This window comes from Labeo rohita, chromosome 7, assembly GCF_022985175.1.
Source record: "Labeo rohita strain BAU-BD-2019 chromosome 7, IGBB_LRoh.1.0, whole genome shotgun sequence".
Lineage (NCBI taxonomy): Eukaryota > Metazoa > Chordata > Actinopteri > Cypriniformes > Cyprinidae > Labeo > Labeo rohita.
The window spans coordinates 24,321,574-24,343,458 of NC_066875.1; the positions used below are offsets into that span (position 1 = coordinate 24,321,574).

Genomic DNA, 21,885 nt, shown 5'->3' on the forward strand with positions numbered 1-21,885 from the left:
TGAGCTCACACTGACTGTGACTGTTTCTCTTATTGATAATATTGTTTAACAGACTTCACATGAATGATATCAAGGTCTGGGAGGTGATATTTAACCACTCAGCTTTACAAAACACTACTGATTCACTCTACAGTGATCAGCTTTTTTCATTTCAAGGGTGAATGCTGTAAATGCTTATTCCTTTCGCACACAGTAGGGAATGTCTACTGTCTAGACTTGTGAATGGGTTTGGGGCTCATTATTAGATGTTAGTTTGCATGCATGTAGAAGGCACATTTTACATCTCAGAAATAACCAAAGGAAACCTAAGTTAGGGAAAAGCCCCTGCACTCCCTCGTGCGTCGTGTATTAGATGGGAAGTGGAGCGCTTTCTCACTTCCTCTCGTTGCACCTGGTGCGCCACCTGTTTCATTTGTGCGATCAGCTATGAAATCCCAAATACATGAAGAATGGAAAACTGTTAATGTGTTTAATCTCAACCACTGGGTGGTGGGGACTGTCATCAAATGTGTGTGTGATCGCGTCACATTTTTGACGTGATTCTCGTAGAGGTGCGTAACACCATAGACCTCCGCATGTGAAATCAGCAAACAGACTAATATGCAGAGCTATTTCCGGTGGGAAATGTGTTGGTGCGTTTAAAAGCACGCAAACAGTAGCCTTTTTAATCTGCGTGAGAGATTTTCAGATGTTACTTGCGAAGGACTATCCTCTTCATATTTAACACGGGACCACAACTTTTCGCAAGCATACAAAATCCAGATCAAAGACTTTTTCGCGTCTTACCGATAGCCGTTTTCAACAGTACGATTTAAGTTCATTTCGCATTTCCACACGTTTGTTTGAATGGACTTCTTGTTTCTCCCACTCGAGCTTTATGCAAGCTGAATAGCCCGATTTTCATGGGTTGGAAATGGAGAAACAGGCTGTTATGCGCCTTTGGTCAACTCTCTTGTAACAATAAAATCAAATTGTATTTAATTATATGCATTTAGACAACCTGTAGGCTGTATCGTTTTTCTTGTGTCATGTGTAAAACATGACACAGCAATGAACATTACCAGCCCAGTTAATATTTTAATAGCAGCCCCTGAGAGCCGCCTTTAAGACAACAGCAATAGCAATGAAATATTTATGTGCGTTAATAATAATGGTTATCGAAATGTAGGTGAAGATGTTTAATGTCTGCAAGGATGTCAAAGAAACAAAAACATAGCAACGAGCAGTTTGAATATTTTCTTTATCTCATTCATTTATAATAAACATATAAATAATAAATTCTATACATTTCCTGACACCTCGCCTTGATGAAAGGTAGGTTAACCGGTATGGCCACTCAATCATATGCTATCCAAACTGTGCATCAGCTGCATTTTATTTCTATAAAACTATTTACCTATTACAAAATATGAAAAGAAAAATACATTTTAGTAAATGTACAGTAGTTACTTATTAATTTGTTTAACGAAAGCCTTTGTTCTTTACTGTGGGACTGTTATCGTTACTGAATTGTCAGAATGTGCATTTCGTATTTTCTCAAAGAAATACAATGAAACCAGAGAAGAGTGAACAAAGGACGTATATGTCTGTCCCACTCTGACAACCAAAACAATGACAAAATCATAGAGAGTTCTAAAAGAGAAAACAGCACAAGACTCTGCACCTATTTAAATTAAAATATATTCTCGTATCTTACACTATTTCAAATAACGAAAAGTGATTAGGTAACGATCGGTCAAAATCTAATGTACAATTCTGTGTATAAAAATATAATTTCTGGAGCCCCACGGCGTTTGCTTACCCCTAAAATATAACAGTCATTTGCACATATGCACAGAATGTTACAACCTGTCATGAAAGTTTCTTTCTTTACTTTTCTTACATATTTTTTTTTTTTTTTTTTTTTTTTTTTTCCTGTTTACATGAGATATAGTACAAAAATAGATTCTGCACCGCTGGATGATCACACTGCATTCGAATCCGTTTGTGTGCCACCAGCCTGAGTTCACGCGAGAATAAATTATGCAAAGAAAACTTTTAAGGCTCCATTTATTCTTTGAAAATGACATTTTTTCCTTTTAAAGTCATTGTAATAAATATCCCAACTCCGCTCGGGGCCTTTGTCTCTCTCTTTCTCTCTCTCTCACTCTCGCTCGCTCTCTCTTTCTCTCTTGCTTGTACTAATATTGTCTTATATCCTACATTAGTGTGATTTCTCTCGCTTTATTTCCAAACGAGGGGTTTCAGCTCGAGTTTACTGACATCCCCAAAGGATGAAGCAGGTGGCTGTCCAGTAGCCACGTTCCCATTTGATACAGGAGCTTGGAGTACCAGTGGACTCCTTCCTGTTGTAAAGTCGCATTGGTCTGACTGATAAAGTTTTTGGGGAATAGGGCCGATGACACGTCATAATAGAGCCTGACGGGCGCGAAGGCCAAATGCGCCAGACTCTGGTCCTCTATTACGGCGTAACAGGACGCCAGTATTCTGTCGACCACAATGGTTCCATGAGCAGTCACTGGTGCGAACGAGCCCTGGTGCACCTCTGTGTATATCCGCTCCACGATGACAGATTTAAGCTGACCGCTATCATCAACAACCATCACCTTTTGTCCGGCTCTGACACTGCTGGCAAACGCGGCGGTCATGCTGTGGAGATCATCCGTTGAGTTGTCGAGGACAAAAAGGAGATGAGCAGCGGTGAGGGTGATCTTTTCAACGGGTTCTTTCGTTTCTATGACGTAAAACACACGTCGCGTCGCCGAGTCTCGGTCTGTGAACATGATGAAGTCGCTGTACACGAGGTTCCCATCGCCGTCGGCCGCCAGCACCTTGTCACCCGGGTTCAGGTCCTTCACGGCCTTCCGTCCCCCGTCCTTGAGCGTGACCAGAGCCGAACCTGGGAAGCAGCCTCCGGATTTCGCGGCAACCGAATTTTCTGTCGAGATAAATAGAAATGAGTGAATCACTTCATCAAGAAGTTGCATTATAAATAAATCACGCTAATTCATCATATTTTCAGTCGTCGCTGCTAGTCAAAAAAGCTGGAAAAACAAGCCCCAAAGTCGCCTCACGCATAAGAACAAGCCTGAATAAACAAAAGAAAACGTGGCAACGGGAATTAGGCTGTAAATCGAAAGCTTTCCCAAAAAACAATGTCTTTGTGTGAGATGAAGGAGGAAAGAGTCTGGACTGCTCTAATTAAAAACCAATAAAGCCCGGACATTGTCATTCTAATGCAGCTTGTGTACAGAGCACTCTTGGAAAAGGACACTTCTGCCTTCCCTTGCGCCTCTTTCATATTTGCTCAGGTGCAGAAACTTCTATGTGACAATTCACACTTATAGAATGAGAAAAGCCCAAGCAGGCTCAAATAGTATTTACTCAGCCCAGACACTTTTCCAAGGCTCTAATGGCGTAGATTTGAATGTAAATTAGAAATGCTAGCGGTAGTCAATCAATGCCCTCTTCTTCTTTCCTTTCATTTTTGAAACCATCATGCTCTCCGTTGTCAAGCTTAATGACAATAATTCGGGCCTTGTGGGATCTCTTCACATTCCGATCTCTAGGATGGGTAAACACCGCTATAGAATGGACTTTTCCTCTAATCCTCTCATAAGATTCTAGGGCATGGAATAAGATGGTGACAATTGAGAAACAGATTTGGGCGAGCGAGATCGACCCGCCTCTGTTCAAAGCCTGTAATGTATTTGTAAATGTGTTTGGAATTTAAATTATAAGATTTGGGGAAAGCTTACGGGGCTTTGCCAATATGTTCCAGCTAAATTAGGCCTACCTTCGATCAGTGTTAAACTAAATAAAATCCTGACGAGAATTACATCGAATTTGCGCAAGTGACGCATTCGTCGTATTTTTACAAGCGCGCGTGTAAAAATATCCTCAGTTTGTTTTCATATATCTCTAGTAAAATGTTTGTACAGTGAGTGTTCTTGTGATGACTTGATAAGCGCTTCCTTCAAAGAGACAGAGTGGGGCGATGTAAGATCAGTTAATATATTGCCTGGCAAGTCTTTCTGCATTTTCCCTCTTATGAATTTCATAAGGTGTAAACGTTTAAAAGGGGAAGAATAACCCTAAAACAATTTTTAGGGTTTGGCTGCTTATCACCTGATAATTATTACTAAAACCTAAAATATGCAATAAATCAATTAATTAGAATGATATTTGTTAGAACAGATGTTATTTTTGTAACACTCATAAAAGCTAAGCCCCTTTTTAACTCTTTCAGTATTTAAAAGCAGTTTATCATTTTAAAACGGCTTTTTTTCACATGAAATCGAGTGTGAAGCATTGTGCCCATCACTTCTTTATTTTGCCGTTCCAGTCAAGCTGCCATGGTCTTACCTGCTTTGACAGAGCAATGGATGTGGGCTTTGGATTCGTAATAGACCCAGTCAAATCCAGCTTCCACAGCTAACCTAGAGAGTGTCCCGTATTTGCTCTTGTCTCGATCAGAGGTGGTGATATCAACAGCTCTTCCCTCGTAGTGGAGTGATTCTTCAAAATGGTGACCGTCCTCATCCCAGCCCTCTGTCACACGCAGCTTAACCCCTGGCCACTGGTTCATTACAGAGATGGCCAGTGAGTTCAGCTTGTCTTTGCATCTCTAATAGAATACAGAGAGAACAGGAACAGTAGTAATTAACTTAGTTTTAATACTCTGAATCTCCAAAAATAATAGTATAGCTTACATGTTTGCATCCCCTTAAATAAACCGACAGGTCTAATTTATTTAAAGAGATGAACCGCTTTAGTAGTATCTTAACATTTTCTCTAACCTTGTCAAGTATCACAGCTCTCTAGATATCACTCACTGACAATAATTCTGTAGTATCCCAATAGATACATCCAGACAAATAAGCCGACTGACAAATAAGTCTATGAGAAACCTGTATTTACACTGGAAATAATTCAGCCTTGCATGCAAGGATATTCTGCCCAAAGAGCTCAATGAAAAATTGATAAGTTATTGCATTCGCTTCACTGATCTAAACCATATAGATCCAACCAGGGAAAGGTGTGACTGCATCAAGGCCTCTTCTCTTTCAAAGGCCAAAATACATGCAGTAGTAACTTGAAATTAGAAGATTAAAAATACTAAATTAAGTGATTTGTGTTATAACCTTAAGGTTCAGAGCAGTGCCTCGAACTGAGGTGCAGGTAGCTGTGGAATATTAGGCCATGTTTGGGTGGTGCACCCACTAACCTTTCCCGGGACCTTGTGTTGAGATGCTTGGCCTTCTCCAGGACAACTCTTCCCAACACTTAACCAATATGTCAAATAAAACACCACAAAAGACTCATTCACTGAGTCCAAAAGGAGAAGCAACTACTCATTATTCTTGCAGCACAGGTTTGCTCAAGGGACGTGATGTGATTGCTTAACCGACGGTCTTTCAGAGGTTATATAAAATCTATTCAAAATATGCTTGCAAATTGTGACACTAAGCCAAATTAATACCTGCAATAATTCACACACATACCCTCCTAGCTTTGACTCGCTCGCTCGCTCTCTTTCTCTCCCCCCTCACAACACACACACACCATTCTTAGCCTATAACATACACATAAATTTCTGTACCAGGCTATTATCGCCTCACTTTCTACAGATTTGCTTGACCCTCTAATTTTCATGTCTGCAGCGAAGGCCACAGGCACCTTATTGCACTGGATTATATTCCATCATACATTTAAAAAATGAAGTATAGTCAGTTATAAAATACAAAATGTTTCAATTCACTCCATTACATCTCTAGTGTCTATTAGCCTAAACAAAGTGTATACTGTGTATAACATATCTGTGGATCTGTCAAACCACCAAAAACTTACTGCACTTCACAAATGCATCCTTATGTTTGGCTCTCTGTGGCCTGAATGGAAAATGACATAATGGTACTTTACCCTAATAGAAGTAAAACAGATTTTCTGTAACTATGATTATACTTGGAACCTGCCGTCTATTAGCTCTACAGCACTTGTGGCACTTGAATGAGAGAGGAAAATACAAACGAGTCACCGAAAGATACAAGCTAGCACATTCTGAGCAAAACTACTGGGGATTCAAGAGCCGTGAAGCCTAAACTCTTTATTAATTCATTGGGTCGTGTGCCGCAAATCAAGCCAAATTCTGTTCAGCCACCATGAAGCGCAGCGGGAACCCCCTGTGCCGCCGCTTTGTGCTCCACACGAGGTTTGTTCAACAAGCCGCCTAGTCACAGTCAGCCACTAATCTCCTCCCAAAATGAACTGTTTTAGAGGAAACACTTATCAGCTACCTGTCAGAGCAAACAGCCTCCTGGATGCTCTCGCAGTTGCGCCTAATTTCGCGAGCAGCACCGTTAAGCCCAATTCATTACACACAGCGTGCTCAACCAACAAACCATCTCTTACACTCGGGTGCGCTTCTCCAAAACATTTGTTAACAGGACACCTCGTTAACTCCCTTTGAAAGACTGAGACGTTCATTTGAAGTTACAAGATTGCAAGGGGTGCTTGCCTATTTTAATGGCAGCGTGTGTGCCCGCGGGTCATCGCACACTTGTAATCACATTCACCTTAACTAGAGTTTGATATACATCTGAGAAAACCACACCAGACAGGGGTTTCATCTTTTTTTAAGGAGCAGAAAAAGGGAAACTTTGTAATGCACCTGCGCGGCGCGTGTAAATCCACTTCGGTTGACATTCGCACCTCGTCCAAGCGATAACCGCTCATGACTTAGACTTTGAACCGAAGAGCTATTCAACAAAGACAGACTAATAAAAATATTTTACTAAGAGTAATCACTTTGTAAATTCCACGGAAGCAATCCTGAATGTGCGTGGTATCGCAAATATGTTTTCGGTGCACTTGCTAAGCAGCAATGTTATTGTTCTTTTGCATTGGCAAAGGGTCAGAAGTTCAAATGATCCTTGCTAATGCGACGAGAGTGGAAAGCCATGTTGGGGACAGACAGCTTATTCCCGAAGCTGTCTGACTTTTTCCAGAGGCCTAGCTTTGCTTAAAAATAAAATAAATAGAAAAAAGAATGAAAGAAAAGGGGGGAGTTGTGTGAGACGCCATAAATGTTATATACAAAAACAAACAAACAAACAAAAAAAGCTTTATATAATTTCTGAGCAAAAACACAACTCTAGCATTAACCATAAAATAAACAGATCAAAGTCTTTCCCCCAGTTTCCCGCATCTAAGTTATTGTATACCTATTTACCAAAATAATTGCTATTAAAATAATGTTGCACTGTAGTCTACCCCTGGAGTGTACCACATAAAACTTACTTCAGACTGTGCGTCGCTCTCTGTTGCATATATATCGGTCAGTTGAGCAACAAATATAGATTATACAGCATCGCATGTGGTGTTACAATTGCCAGGAGATGAGCAAACTCTTGTATAATATCGAAAAAAGAGAGCTGAAGACAGATAGGCCACTGTGTCTGATTCTAATCTGTCACTAAGTGGTACCGTCCTGGCCCATTAATAACCAGAAACAAACTGAAGAGCATCCTTCGAGAAATGTCAATATTTTCATGCCCTGATAAGCAGCGTCTGAGAGCGGGTGGGCTGCGGTCTGACTAAGCGATCCCATGAACATGTATGCTTAATTTCGTTCTATATTTAGCTGTCATGAGATCGGCATCTCCTGACCATCACAGTCCAGGTGCCCATACCTATCTAGCAGGATATACACGTTTTATAAAGCAGATAACGCACGCCCCATGTATCTCGCGGCGCACAAATTTATAAGCGCATAAATATTTCACGCAACCTTCCACAATGAGGGTGAGCAAGGAGGCGAGCAGCCGGTCCTCTCTGGATGGCATTTCTCTTGCACAGCTTGATTAGACAGAGCCATGCCGTAAGACTAATTCACAATCCCTGCACGAACTGTACTTTCCGAAGCTCTGACTTGAAACGAGCACCGGTGCGGTTTCAGAAGGGCAAGGAATTACCTGTGTCATGAGTCTGTCCGCGCCCGTGTTCTCCTCATCCTTAAAGATAATGTCGGGATTGTAATTGGGAGTAAGTTCTTTAAATCTCTCCGAATTGCGCGTTATCTTGCCCTCGTATCTGCCGCTGGCCCCTAAGGTCTTCTCCGCCACATTAGGTATGAACTGCTTGTAGGCGAGAGGTGTCAGCTTCTTCGGATGTCTTCTTCTGCCGTAGCCTCTGCCAGGACCGCAGGCCAGTCCGGACACCACCAAGGACAGACTGAGAAGAGACACCAGCAGCACTCTCGTCATAAGCCGCATTTTGCCGCACGGTGAATCTCGCTGCGGTGTTCTAGAGCGCCCTGCGCGGTCTGTCTAGCAGGATTTCTCGTTCTCGCTGCGCGGATCTCCGCTGGCGATGTCCTTGCCGTCTCCTCAGTTTCACGCGTGTCCCTCAGCGCCGAGCCCTACCGTGACAGGTGCGGAAATGTGCGTCTGATAACGCATCGGAGGTTTGCGGCGTGGATGTGAAAGGTAAGACTGACCTCGAAATCACAACGTTACTTCAAGCCACAGCCACTTATGCGAGAAGCCTCTTTACTCCTATGTATTATAGCTGCGATCTGAGGTAGGGAGGGACCTGATTGGCTCGACGGGACGAACCCTTCTGATGTTATCCCACAAAACAGACGCGCAAAAACCTTTCAAGAAGGTGGGCTTCAGGGGAGGGACACGGTGAGATGTGAACGCATCAGTTTTCCCCGCCGCTACTGCCTGTGAGGCTGCGACATGCGTGTGTGCTGCTCAGTTTGATACTGGGATGCAAATGCCCCATCCGTGTGTGACCTGTTAATGGACCATTTTTGTTTAAGTCATTTTGTCTCTATTCATCTTCCTGCTTAATAAACTGGAATAAATCACGCGACTTTCAAAGTTTCGTTTATCACAGTCAGTGCAGACTGTGCTTGTGCACAGTAATCCGAATTAATCATAAAATAACCTCAAACAACGCGATTCCAAATACAATCCAAAATGACAAGCATACATTTTTAATTGAACGTAAACTTTTTTCGTTTTCTTTTTATCTCTTAAATCACATACTTGTCAGGTTAATCACTTGCTGTCCCATCAACCTGAAAAAAGCTGAAAGTTATAAAACCCAAATAAAGTAGTTTGCTTTACAATAAATGGAAGACCTGTCAGATCTTGCATAATATGTGACCCAGGACCACAAAACCAGTCATAAGGGTCAAATTTTTGAAACTGAGATTTATACATCATCTGAAAGCTGAATAAATAAGCTTTCAACTGGTGTATGATGTATTGTTAGGATAGAACAATATTTGGCTGAAATATAATTTGAAAATCTGAATTCTGAGGGTGCAAAAAATGTTTAATGTCCAAATGAAGTTCTTAGCAATGCATATTACTAATCAAAAATTAAGTTTTGATATATTTACGGTAGAAAATTTACAAAATATCTTCATGGAACATGATCTTCACTTAATATCCTAATGATTTTGGCATAAAAAGAAAAATCGATAATTTTGACCCATACAATGTATTTTGGGCTATATAATATACCCGTGCTACTTAAGACTGCTTTTGTGGTCCAGGGTCACATACTTATTATACTTTGTGCACTCTCAGCTGTATCAGCATCTTTTTGCAAAGGTTTAAAAGTGGAAAGTTCAATTTCTAAATATTTTACAGGATTTAATTTTCTTTGAAATATTGTCCAAACTCTATTTCCAAACTTAGGATAAAATGAAATAATCTCTATCAGTTGCAATTCCATTGGCGTATGGATCTCGAGAGTAGGAGACAGAGATTACGTTGGCTCTTCTGCCCAACACAGCTTATTTGAGATATTGGAAAGGGCTCTTCCTGTGCACACAAATGCTAAGCTGTCTGTTTGGGAGAAAGATCAGCCTGCAAAAACCCTGTCACCCCTTAAAGTCCACTTCAGTGACAGATTAAGCCATGGTAACCACTGTGTTCCCTGGCCCATAGCAGCGGGTAAGGTATGTGTTTCATTGTCTTATTTTCCCTTGTTTTCACACGTTTTCCAGACTGCTCTATCAAAGATGGTGGCTGCTTGTCTTGAGAAATACATTACGAAGAGTAGGGCCCCTGCTGAAGGTTTTGTTCAATTGAGCATGACACAGGTGATTTGTTGTTCAATTGGTTTGGAGTGTGCAATTTTCCGACTGCAGAAATTTCACTAATGCTAATATGTGAGGAGCAAAACACTATGTTTAACATGCATCACAAAAGAAAAGTGCATCTGTTTCGCTTTCCCAAAAACAAATTCTTTTTTGGTTTAGTTCAACTAAAACTGAGTCTTGATCAATTAAAAAAAAATAATTATACATTATATGAATCATTAAGGTGGTTTTGGAGGTTACCAATAATCTGTATGCTAGTGAAAAGCTAATTCTTCAACAGATATTTTACCTTTTGCGTATTTGAAAATCAAGAAAACAGAGGAGACATGTTGTAGCGAAGCATGATTTTCTTGCTCCTCTACAATTAGATCTCCGCAACTGCATTCATTAGCAATTATGAGATCACTGATGTTGTTTTTCTTTACCACACTGCAGTAATTCTATGGGAGCAGACATCACAATTACGTAGACATCATATATCAGGCCATTCAGGTATGTAACTGTATGTACGGCACGAATAAGCCCTACAAACAAACACAATGTCGTATAATTCTGAGACTCCTACGAGATCATGTGCCGCCCCAACTGACTAATCCTTTGAGAATGACCCTAAGCAGTCCGTGTACGGCGAAACGGTCTTAAGGACAAGCATTCTGTGGAGGAACACTTAGCCTCGATTTCGGGCAGCTCTTTGTGTTGTTGTGGACTGCAGGGAGTGGAACGTGGGGAATTTCACAATCGCGTACCTGAGGTTCCAGCTCAGCTCCGTCTCGGAGTGTGTAAAGAGTTTTTTATTTGCCTCGCTCAGCCGCTCCCTCTACTTAAACACAGTCGCAGTCCTCTCAAGGCCAAGGCAAGACAGCCAAGCCCCAGGTCAACCCACACAGCGGGAGGGAGAAGAGAGTCTTAGAGATGCGCAAATACGTGCTGTTTTCAATTCGAACTGAGATTTAGGGGGCTGCTGAGCACTAAGAGTAACCCTAGAATGATGAAAAAAAGCCTGTTATCAATAGCGTTTTCATATTGACTTATCACATTCCAGTCAACGCAGTGATAGAAAGAAATGTCGAGGCTGAGAAAACTAATTTAGTTCTTATCAGCCATTATATAATACTAATACTATAATGACTAGTGGTAGCAATGGTGCAACCTTTGGTTGTTTTCAATACTGTATGTGGTGTTTAGAACATACAAAACCCCTGGAAACGAGAAGTGGTGATGGACAGCGGAGGAAAATATTATTGCAGTTACATGAGAAAGTTGAGGATACAAATACGTGAGCACATTGAGTAAACCATCTGCTGCAGCATGCTTTGTTCGATTGCCATTTGACCTGAGGACACAGATAGTATCTATTTAATGAACTTAGGGTGCTTGTGGCCTGTGCCATATCACCTGGAGCAACAGTAATTTCTCTGGAAATTTAGTCAACGCTCAACACGGCTGACCACAGTAACCACTGAAAAGTGAACACCCACTCGCATGTTAGTAGCCATGCAAGTCACAAGAAACACTGCCTTTCCACCTAAGTGTTCAGACACATTAAAATAGTGAACAGTGATTTCAAAACATTCCCACACTCAGTAGTCTCCTGGACGGGTTCCAGGATGTTGCTCACTGAACAACATTACAGCCAATATTTTTCATATTGATTGTAAAATTAATTGTTAACTACATGTGTCTGCATGCTTCAGCTTCTGAGGTGACAGATAAGGATGAGTGTTGTAACTTCATCAAAGATCAGGAGTGGAGCAAAATGATCCCAAAGACTACTGCTGTGGAAGAAGAAGAAGAAGAAGAAGAAGAAGAAGAAGAAGAGAAAGAGAGAGAGAGAGAGAATGCAGCAGTTCCTCATCACAGCCTTGGATAATGACCTCATTCCGGTCGCCAGAGTTTTGCGATCGAGGGCAGCATGATTGTACAAGAAAGAAGCAGAGCCTGAAATGAAGAGAAGACGAAAAGGTGTGAGAATACAGCAAAGGCTTTGAGGTGAGATTTATATGTAAAGACCAAATGATGCTGTGGTCTCTCTCAAGTCTTCAAGAGTCATCTAGTGATCTGACCCAGATGGTTCATCTCTAGCACTACATCAGCATTACATTTTATCAGAATATTAGCAATATTAGGGTCCTGTGAAATCTGTTCTATTTTTCCTCAAAATTTTCTGGGTTCCGTTTTTTCCTGTTTTCATTTTTCTACACTTTGTTATAATGGTTAAACAAAAACTATTAATCAAAAAGCATGTCTAATTAATTCAAATCTTGAAACTTGCACAATTTAGCAGCAATTTATTAAAAGTTTACAAAAATTAAATTTTTATGGCCCTATTAAATGTTTTAAATTTAGTTTCATTTTAACCAAATTCTGTATTTTCATTTCATTTTCTCGATTCCATTTGAATGGTTTTTATTAAATGTTAATAATCAAAAGCATGTCTAATTAATTGATTTTATTATAAAAATAATATTTTATTGTGTATTTACATTTTCTAGTAAATACATTCTGGTAAATAATTTTTCTGGTAAACCGCTCAAAACACACAAAAATCATGTTTTAACATTTTTAATAAGTAGTAGTACTATCATCAGTTTAAGTAATATATTTCTGTCACAATTTGTTCAAGTTAAACCAAACTTTTAAATCAAACTTAATGAGGAGGCAGAGGCTAAAAACGAGAGCATCACGCGCACTTCAGTATGCATGTAGTAAACAAAACGCATGTCTGCATCATTCATTCACACAGAGACACGCAGAGCATGCAGGACTTAAATTATCTTTTGGCGGCGTAATATTCACAGACACTAGTCCATATCGTGTTTTGATTTAAGTGTACTGACCTACATTTGATTTATTCATCCAAAACTTTGTGACATTCCGTGTTATACAGTAAATTCCGTTATTATGGCTGGATTCCACAATTTCGTCCGTGTTTTTTTCCACATCCCAAAATCAAAGGGCCCTAAAAAATATTTAAATCCTTGTCGAAGTTGCATTTTCTGATGTGTTTTGCCAACCCCATACATATTTTACAAGGTGGCTAATTCGTATGAATTTGTATGACCTCGCTTTTGCTAAATCGTAGGAATTTGCACAAAATAGCCAAATCGTAAAATACGAATTGGTCATGAAATAGCTTTGGTTTTGTGCTACATTTTTTTGAGCACCTGGTGTGGTTATTGTCATTTATTATGTGGTTCTCTGTAATACTTGATTCCACTGTTAATTTATGATGCAATCTAGGAAAACCCAACACATGGTGAAATTTGACCTTTTTTCGGTTTTGATACCATATGAATGCTGGGTCGTTTTTATTTTGTCCATAGCTTGAGTGTACTAAAGTTATGGCTATCCTAAGTTGGCTGATAGCTATCTTCAGAAATGGAATTTTGAGAAAAACTGGTTTAAAGTGAGACGGCTTTCACTTCACGGGTTTAACAAGAGCTGTCTTTCAAAGCACTATACTGCATCATTACACAAAAAGACTAACGTTTCCTTGAAGAGGACAGTTTTCCGTAGTTTATAAAGGACATAGTCTCTGAACTTTTGATCACCCCTTGTATGTTTAAGACAGCATAAATAGTGTACCTTGTAGTTTACATTTAGAAAAGCAAGTGCAGCGTAACTGTGCACTATGCATATAACAGACTGTCATCAGACTCCTCCTCTTTAGTAACTTCACCATCCGCTCCTTCATCTCTGGATGTTAAATATTCCATAATAACATCATGTAGGGCACTGACATCACCAAGACTGAATGGATTGAGACGAGAAAGATTGTTTTAAGTGAGCAGCTACAGTACTTCAGACTGCGTTGTTGTGTTGCGCTTCGCCATCTCACAATATTAAAATATAAAAACATAAAAAACTTTGCGTGCCATAGTTTACACAGGACTAGCGGGGAATGTGCATTGATACACCTTTATTAAATGTTACGTGGTTTGTTTTGATAGGTTAACTGTTTTTTGTGGTGTTAAAAGAAAGCACCTCCGCAACTCGTTCTTAACATAGGAGAAAGACAGTCATTTCTGCTTTTCTGCTCTAAACAAGTGAATTTTGCAAAGATATTTTCAGAGATTATAGACAAGATGTTATAGAATAATAATTGAATGAAAACCTAATTTACATTCAACCTATTTTCCGAAATTTCCTGAAAACGTCCCAGCGCGACATCCGGCGGGTTTTCCCAGATCACATTTTCATTATTATTAATATTATTATTTTGTATAATTACCACTAAACTGTATAATTGACTTTTGTCCCAAGCAACCAGTTTGATACAGAACTGTGCTAGTTTCATGTTTTTATTTATTTAGTTAGCTAGCATTTTGCATCTTCACTAAACAAATCAGGGCCCTGATCACCCTGTTTGGGGTTTTATTTTGCGATAAAGATGGGTTGGCTGTACATTATCCCTTACTTACGTGCTACGAACTAATGTTGAAAAGAAAAAAGCAAATAAGAACCCTAAATCCCAAGAACAGCCTAAAACAAATGGTTGAGAAAGTCCAGAACCGCGTCTGTGGGTTTATTTAACATCCTCACCTTGTTTTACAGGCTCTAAAGCTCTGATGTCTTGTGGTAGCTTCAAAAGCAAAATCAGCTTTCTAAATCTATTTATGGATCTTAATAAACTCCAGACAAACGTGCTTCAAGAGATGTTTATGGTTCAGACATGTCTGTGTGCTTTATATTAGGTATTTGTTCAAGGCTCAGATTCATTTCTAACTAATGATCATTCAGAGCAAAGGCACTTGTCAGTTTTATGAAAGCCAGCATCAACTTTCTCAGCTATCCCGAAAAAAGAGATAATCTCTAGTTATTGAAACTGACAGTTTTATTAATCAGTTAAACTTTACTTTTCGATATTAGCTTTATCGAGGTAGAGTCTGTTCAAATAATAGTTTCCTGTAGATGAGTATCATATTAGAAGCATTCGAAAGGTGTGGTTCAGATCTGTGGAATTTTCCCAGAACAAGCAGGGGGGATTACTGTATAGACAGATAGACAAACCTGCACCAGCCTTTCCAGGTGTGTCCTTTTGCTAGAACAAAAAATCCACTTTAGACCTCACTTCTACTGTTAACCAACAGCCATCTAGAACTCAATGCCTGTTAAACCATCTAATGCTCGTTCTCTGTGACTCTAAACGTCTGTGACTACATACTCACGGCTCTCTTCATATCCACCTTTGTTTAGCATGTGGCAGAAGCTCAGCAGACAGACACATGACACATGCTTGCAAAGCTTGCACCAGGTTGAGAGGCGGTACATCTTTAAAAGAATCGTTTTTTTCTCTCTGTTTTCTATTTAATTGATTTGGTTGGTCCCTCATATAGCCTATGGCAAACACTACAGCCTTGAAGTTTACAGATGAAGCTTCACATTTGGAGAGTTTGTAGGATTTTACTTCATGCAAATATAGACACCTGTCATATTGAAATATTCTCATCTTGGCTTTAACCCTATCTCTGTGTTCGTCGATTTCACAGTCAAATCAATCTCAGCTGTAATCATAAGATTATGTTAACACAAACCTAATACAAACAAGCCGAAACCATAACATGCAACCATCAACCAACTGTTTTTGTTGTTTCTGCCAAGAAGCCTTTTCTGTAAAATGTGATTACTTACCCACATTTTACAGAAGACAATAAAAATGACTACTGAATGTACTTCACACAGCTTGTAAGAACAAGCATTTTAATAAGTTCATGAAAGCACACTTTTCTCAGTGATGCAACTTGAGGAAATGTTGTGCACAGAAACATCAAGTTCCCCGTATCTATAAATGTAAATAATCAAGAATGTTACTGAAAATCTGTAGCAGCTGCTAAATCACAAGGAACCTTCCAGTGTTCAATCACACTTCCCCTAAATGACATCCTGATACGTAATAGTACGGATCATGTTGGCAGGTGGTTCGATCGGTATGTCTGGACAGGTGGGAAAGCACCTCTACCTTTATCTTTATGACTGTAACTCTGTCTGACTGGAAGGGGGTAGGGCGATTTAAAGCACTTCTACTAATGTGATTAATGTAAGCCATAAATGTGAAAACTAGCATCACAAAGACAAAGATCACAAAGGAAACAGACAGGTGTGAGCGTATATGACAGGCAGAGGTGTAAGAAAGGTGTACATTCATACATATGCAATAAAGTATATATGTACACACGATGACCTAATTGCATTTTTATAATGAATCACACTAAATGAGTTATTTGTAGGTTTTCCGACTTGATCAACATGAAGTCAAACTGAGCCGTGTGAGAGCCGCCACATCCGCGGGCTGCGCCGCTCCAGCATAAATGACAGGAGGGTGCATAAAACCTCACCAACTTGTCACATTAGAACAGAAGACCCGGCGCAGACGAACACTCACCACTCACAAATGTGTTGAATTTTTCTCCACTCCAGTGCTGTTGTAATATATATGTCTATGGTGGAGTTGCTCGAGCAACTTTCTCAGCTTTTGTATTTCATGCTGCCCTCTGCATTTGTAATTGCAATAAACAAGAATGTGACATGCTCTGATGAGTCAAAAATGTTCTTCTCTTTCTATTGTTTCTTTTTTAATATTTGTTTTATTCTTTTTATTGTTGTAGTGACACATTTTTGACATACAGTGGGGAGGCTGAAGTGGAGGACACTGTTTCTATGGCCTTGCTGATCCAAGAATGAAACAAGTGCATGGCATTAAACATCTGTGGTTCAATTGTTTGAATCAATGGATTACTGTCTGTAAGTATGCAGAGAATAACAATGGAGAAAAATGTCAAATTATCTGGAAAATGTTACAGCGAGTAAGCAAAATACGTGTATTTTTATTTCATTTGTTGTTGTATTTCAGGATCTATATGGAATTGGAACTACAAGATTTGAAGAACTACTGTAAAATTAAATCCTCATATTACCCCAAAACTGCATTGTTAGATTTTATTTGATAAAGTGTTGTCACATACAGTACAAGCCACATATAAGCCTGGTTGCTTTGGATTTTACTGCCTTTCTAACAAAATCTGGACTTTTATAGTCCTGTTAAAACTCCATAAACCCCAGGATGTATTAAAGTTTTTTCAATTTCTTCAAAATATACCTTTGTCAGATTTATTATATGAATATAAAAATCTAAAATTAAATACAGATTTACACACACACACATATAAAAATATAGTTAGTTCTATTAAATTATTTTTCTTATATACACTAGCTGTCAAAAGTTTTTGAACAGTAAGATTTGTAATGTTTTTTAAAGAATCTCTTCTGCTCACCAAGCCTGCATTTATTTGATCCAAAGTATAGCAAATACAGTAAAATTGTTTTGCTATTTAACTGATTTCTATTTGAATATATTTTAAAATGTAATTTATTCCTGTGATTTTAAAGCTGAATTTTTAGCATCGTTACTCCAGTCACATGATCCTTAGTAGAAGTTTGTCAGGTTTCTTTGATGAAATAGAAATCTTCTGTAAAATTATAAATGTCTTTATCATCACTTTTGATCAATTTAAAGCATCCTTGTTAAATAAAAGTATTAATTTCTTCAATTACTGCTTTTGCTGTATTGAGCAAATAAATGCAGGCTTAGTGAACAAAAGAGAAATGTTTAAAAACCATTAAAATTCTCACTGTTCAAAACTTTTGACTAGTAGTGCATGAAGAGTTTATTTGCAAAAACAGATAACTCATGTTTTTTTTTTTATTATATTAACATGTTTTTATTGTGTTTTATTGTGTTAGTTAGCTGTATTATTTTTACTTAATCAAAATAACCCAACTGCAGTTCGACTGAGATTAATTGGAATCCACATGAAACATGATTGAAAATTTTATTCTAATTATTGCTTATTTTTCATGGGCTTTCTGTTGATGTAAACAGGGTCATATTTACATTTAATTCCATGTTATTTTATTGCAAATGAAATCTCAATGATTAATGATTAATCTATCTTCGCCGGTTCCACCAAAGCATTGATGTATTTCAATACATCAATACATCTTTTTGTTCATTGTATTACAAATTGGATTATTAGTGATTGGATTATTAGAACCACATCTCAGGACATTCCCAATTCAAGCCCAATAATTTAAGACTTCTCCTATCCAGCACCTCTGTTGCTTCCATGCTTTCTTCCTCCATACCAAGAACTTCTAGTAATAATTCCATTTGACAATCTGCTTTCTAGACCAGAGGGTCATTCCGATCTTTTGGTGTCGGTCTGAAATAACGTGTGCTGTGATGCAGGACAGGACACCGGCAAGCAGCATCAGACAGACAACCCAATTAGAATCAAGCGTTTCCTGTCTCTAGGCAACCCTGGCATTGAGCATGACCCGAACCAGCCAATTACAATTTATCTCCCTGTCCCACTGACACTTTGATGTTCAAGAAATATATAATGACTTCCTCTGAAACACATTTACCTCAAAAAAGCCTCCACATCTCAACACCATTACTTAGCATGTTTTGAAAGGAAATAACCATCTTGAGTAACATTGCTTGGATTAGGATGAATAGAAAGTTCCTAAGCAGGTTTCTGATCCCAAAACTATTTTAAGAGTCTTATTTAACAACGAAAATCCTTGCCAAGCAATAGGCAATGATATTCGGTGCTTAATCTTTGAGGTAAGCCAAAAGCATTCAATCCATTCAGTCCATTCGGGGGAATAAACTTAAACGTTTTATACCGTATCATATCATATCATATATCATATCATATCATATCATATCATATCATATCATATCATATATCTACATGCTTCACTTGCTTTACATCTTGAGTCCTGAACACGAAAACTCTCCTGACTCTCTGTATAATAAGGGTATGTATGATTGCCCACGTCGCAGAGAAAAGACAGCAAATGAGACCAGGGCCAAAATATGAGTTAAGGAGACAGAAAGCTGTGGGGACAAACAACTGACTGCACACAAGAACCTGATGTATGTTATGTATAAAGGCACTGGTGGGGGTGGGGTGAGGATTTGTATGAGGAGGTGGCTAAAGACTTCCTAACCAAAAACGTAGGATAATTGAATCTGAGCTTGCATAAAATGGCTCTGAGAGCCATGCTCTGTTTGACAGATTGAGAGGTGAAGGGACCAATACAATGTGAGCTGCAACATACTTTCTTTGTGTTCAAAGTACTACAAATAGCCAATAGGGGGCGATATGGAGGTGTTCCCTAACTGTAGTAAGAGACCCTTCTTGTACTGTTGTTGACACCACATTAATATCAGCAGTGATTAGAGGAAGAAGTGGCTGCATTTGGGATACAAATGCTGCATTTTAAAAGTCAGTGAAGAGTAACAACTGCCGAACAGAAAGGGGACCCCCAAAATATATATAACAAAAATCAATAAGGTACAATAATCATACTGGAACACCCTCAACTTATATTTGCATCAGGTAGGAGTGAGGGACGTACAGTCACATCACTTAGACAGATAGAAGATTTAAGTTCAAGCAAGGACGATCACATATAGAGAATGTAAAAAAGCCTTTTAAAGGCTTGGAAATTCAAGAATTTAAATGGATATTTCACACAATCATTTTTTTCTGTTATAAAACACAAAAGAGAACACTATTTCAGTTTTTGATCGTATAATGAGTCAGTGGTGTCCAGTGCTGTTTTTGGACAAAAACATTCTTCAAAATATCATACTTTGCCTTCCACAGAAAGTCGTAAGGATGAATAAATTATGACCGAATTTTCATTTTTGTGTGAACCATCTCTTTCATTTCTAGAGTAAATGTATGAGACGCAAACCTATTCCTCTACAATAACCCTACAGCTATGATGGTCAAAATGAGTGCACACGAACATCCTCACAAAGAGACAATACATCAGTCTGCCCAGCGACTGGAAAAAAAAACTAGTGGTGCAGACAAGTAGAATCTTCCAGACTTCAAGGTTAGTGTGTGTATTTGTATGTGAGAGACAGACGTATGTATTTGTGTGACAAAGATAAATGAGGTTTAGAAAGAGATGCGACGCCTCAGCTGCACCCAACCCTCCAACACTGATCAGTAGATTGATTTGAGTGACAAGAAAAACGAATGTACGTCAATCAACAGCTAAAGTTGCAGAAAATAGGAAGACGCAAGTAAACAGAGATTCAGAACCAGTGATGAGTTGTTTAAACTTAGTAATGGCCACATTATACATATACAGGCAGCTGTGAGGACATAGAACTTCCTGCAGTCGTAGCTAGATCAGCAGGCTATTGTGTAACGACTTCCTCGACAAGCATCCACTTCAACAAGCATAATGCAGCATAGATTGGCAGCTCACATCAATAACTCTTGTTTGGAGCATAATGACGCTGATGAGCAGAGATTGGTTCGTCTGTTTGGTTCTGATTAAAAGCAGAATCAAGATACCTACAAGTACACACCCACACACACCGCCGTCGGCTCTGATGGTGTGAAGCGCTGTTCTTGGGATGGTGATAGGCCTACTCGCCTTCATTTAGCAAGGACACGTTAGCAAGGGCAGCAGGTAAATAAACCAGCCTGCTCTAAATATAGAGACTACACTCCTGCCCTTCATCCACATGAGAGATGTGAGACGAGAGGATGATAGATGGAGGAGATACAGACTCTTTCTTACAGAGAATAAGGAAGACTGGGAGGAAAACAGGAGTCGGGAGACACTGAACGGGATACGGCAATGACCTTTGGAGAGGAAGTTGCAGTACAGCAGAGTTAGTAGAAATAACTGTGGCTTGATATGGGTCCTCCATATCTTAAAAAAAGAACAATGGAGAAATGCTTCGCTAAAACCTGATAAAAAAAAGTGTTTTGGACATTAAATGCCACCCAAAAATCTCTTCCAAATCTGTATGAACATAAAAGGAGATAGTGGAAGAATTTCAGCTGTTTAAGAGGGGTCCAAAACTTTCAAGCTCCAATTAGGACATAAAGATAGTGTGAAATGGATTCATATGACTATATATGACAGTATATTTTAAGGGACAGATTTACTAAACGGGGCAAATTAGTGTTATAGCGCAATTCCATAAAAGCGCAGATGGGAGGGGAAAATTCTGAGTGTGATTTACTAACAATGCGCACATTAAAGAACACAGACGTAGCCAGATCATTTCCATAATGACCAGAGCAATCTACCAAAAACACAGCAAATTACCACCTACTTTAAGACAAGCTTTTTAGGCCATTAAATAATGGCACAAATACCAGTAATTTGACAAGCACAAATGTTAGTAAATCACGTTTTGTGATTAATAATACTCGCCTCCCATAAATTTTGCGTCTGAATAGGAAACTCCTACAAATGCATATTCAATAAGGTCAGGCACAAAAATAACTGTGTCCATGCCTTTTCAGTGCTAATTCTTCACTGTGCGTCTTTAGCAAATCCTGACAGTACTATTTTAACAAGACAGTTTGCACTCAGTTTTACTGACTGTAAAAAGTGTAAAGTGTAAGTGTCTTAGTAAAGTAATCCATTACATTACACATTTTAGGTTATATAATCAGACTACTGTTAGATTACTTTTAGATTACTTTTGACCTAACTTGAATATTTAAATATGATAATCTTGTATCATATTGATACAAAAATACAAAAAATAAGAAAATATATTCCATTTGTTGTTATTAAAAACATGAAGTGCATTAAACATTATATTACATCAAGGTTTCCCAAACTGGTGTTTGTGAAGGAATTGCAGGTTGTTTATGAGTTTTAATAAAAAGCTCATAATTACTTAAATGATAAAAATGTTAAATTAAAATAATTTT

The 21,885-nt window shown here is 38.8% G+C and overlaps 1 protein-coding gene and 1 long non-coding RNA gene across 2 annotated transcripts; one reads left to right on the plus strand and one right to left on the minus strand.

Moving 5' to 3' along the window:
• Positions 1–1,248: 1,248 nt before the first annotated feature.
• shha (sonic hedgehog signaling molecule a) lies at positions 1,249–8,753 on the minus strand. Its single transcript, XM_051114821.1, has 3 exons — positions 7,974–8,753; positions 4,366–4,627; positions 1,249–2,938 (listed from the first exon to the last, which is right to left on the minus strand). The coding sequence occupies exons 1-3, from the start codon at positions 8,271–8,273 to the stop codon at positions 2,244–2,246; spliced, it is 1,257 nt and encodes a 418-aa protein (XP_050970778.1). The 5' UTR covers positions 8,274–8,753; the 3' UTR covers positions 1,249–2,243.
• Positions 8,754–11,882: 3,129 nt separating this feature from the next.
• On the plus strand, positions 11,883–17,169 carry LOC127168220 (uncharacterized). The gene is made up of 3 exons (XR_007828086.1): positions 11,883–12,109; positions 16,726–16,861; positions 16,971–17,169. It is a non-coding gene; the product is annotated as an uncharacterized LOC127168220 (long non-coding RNA).
• Positions 17,170–21,885: the final 4,716 nt, after the last annotated feature.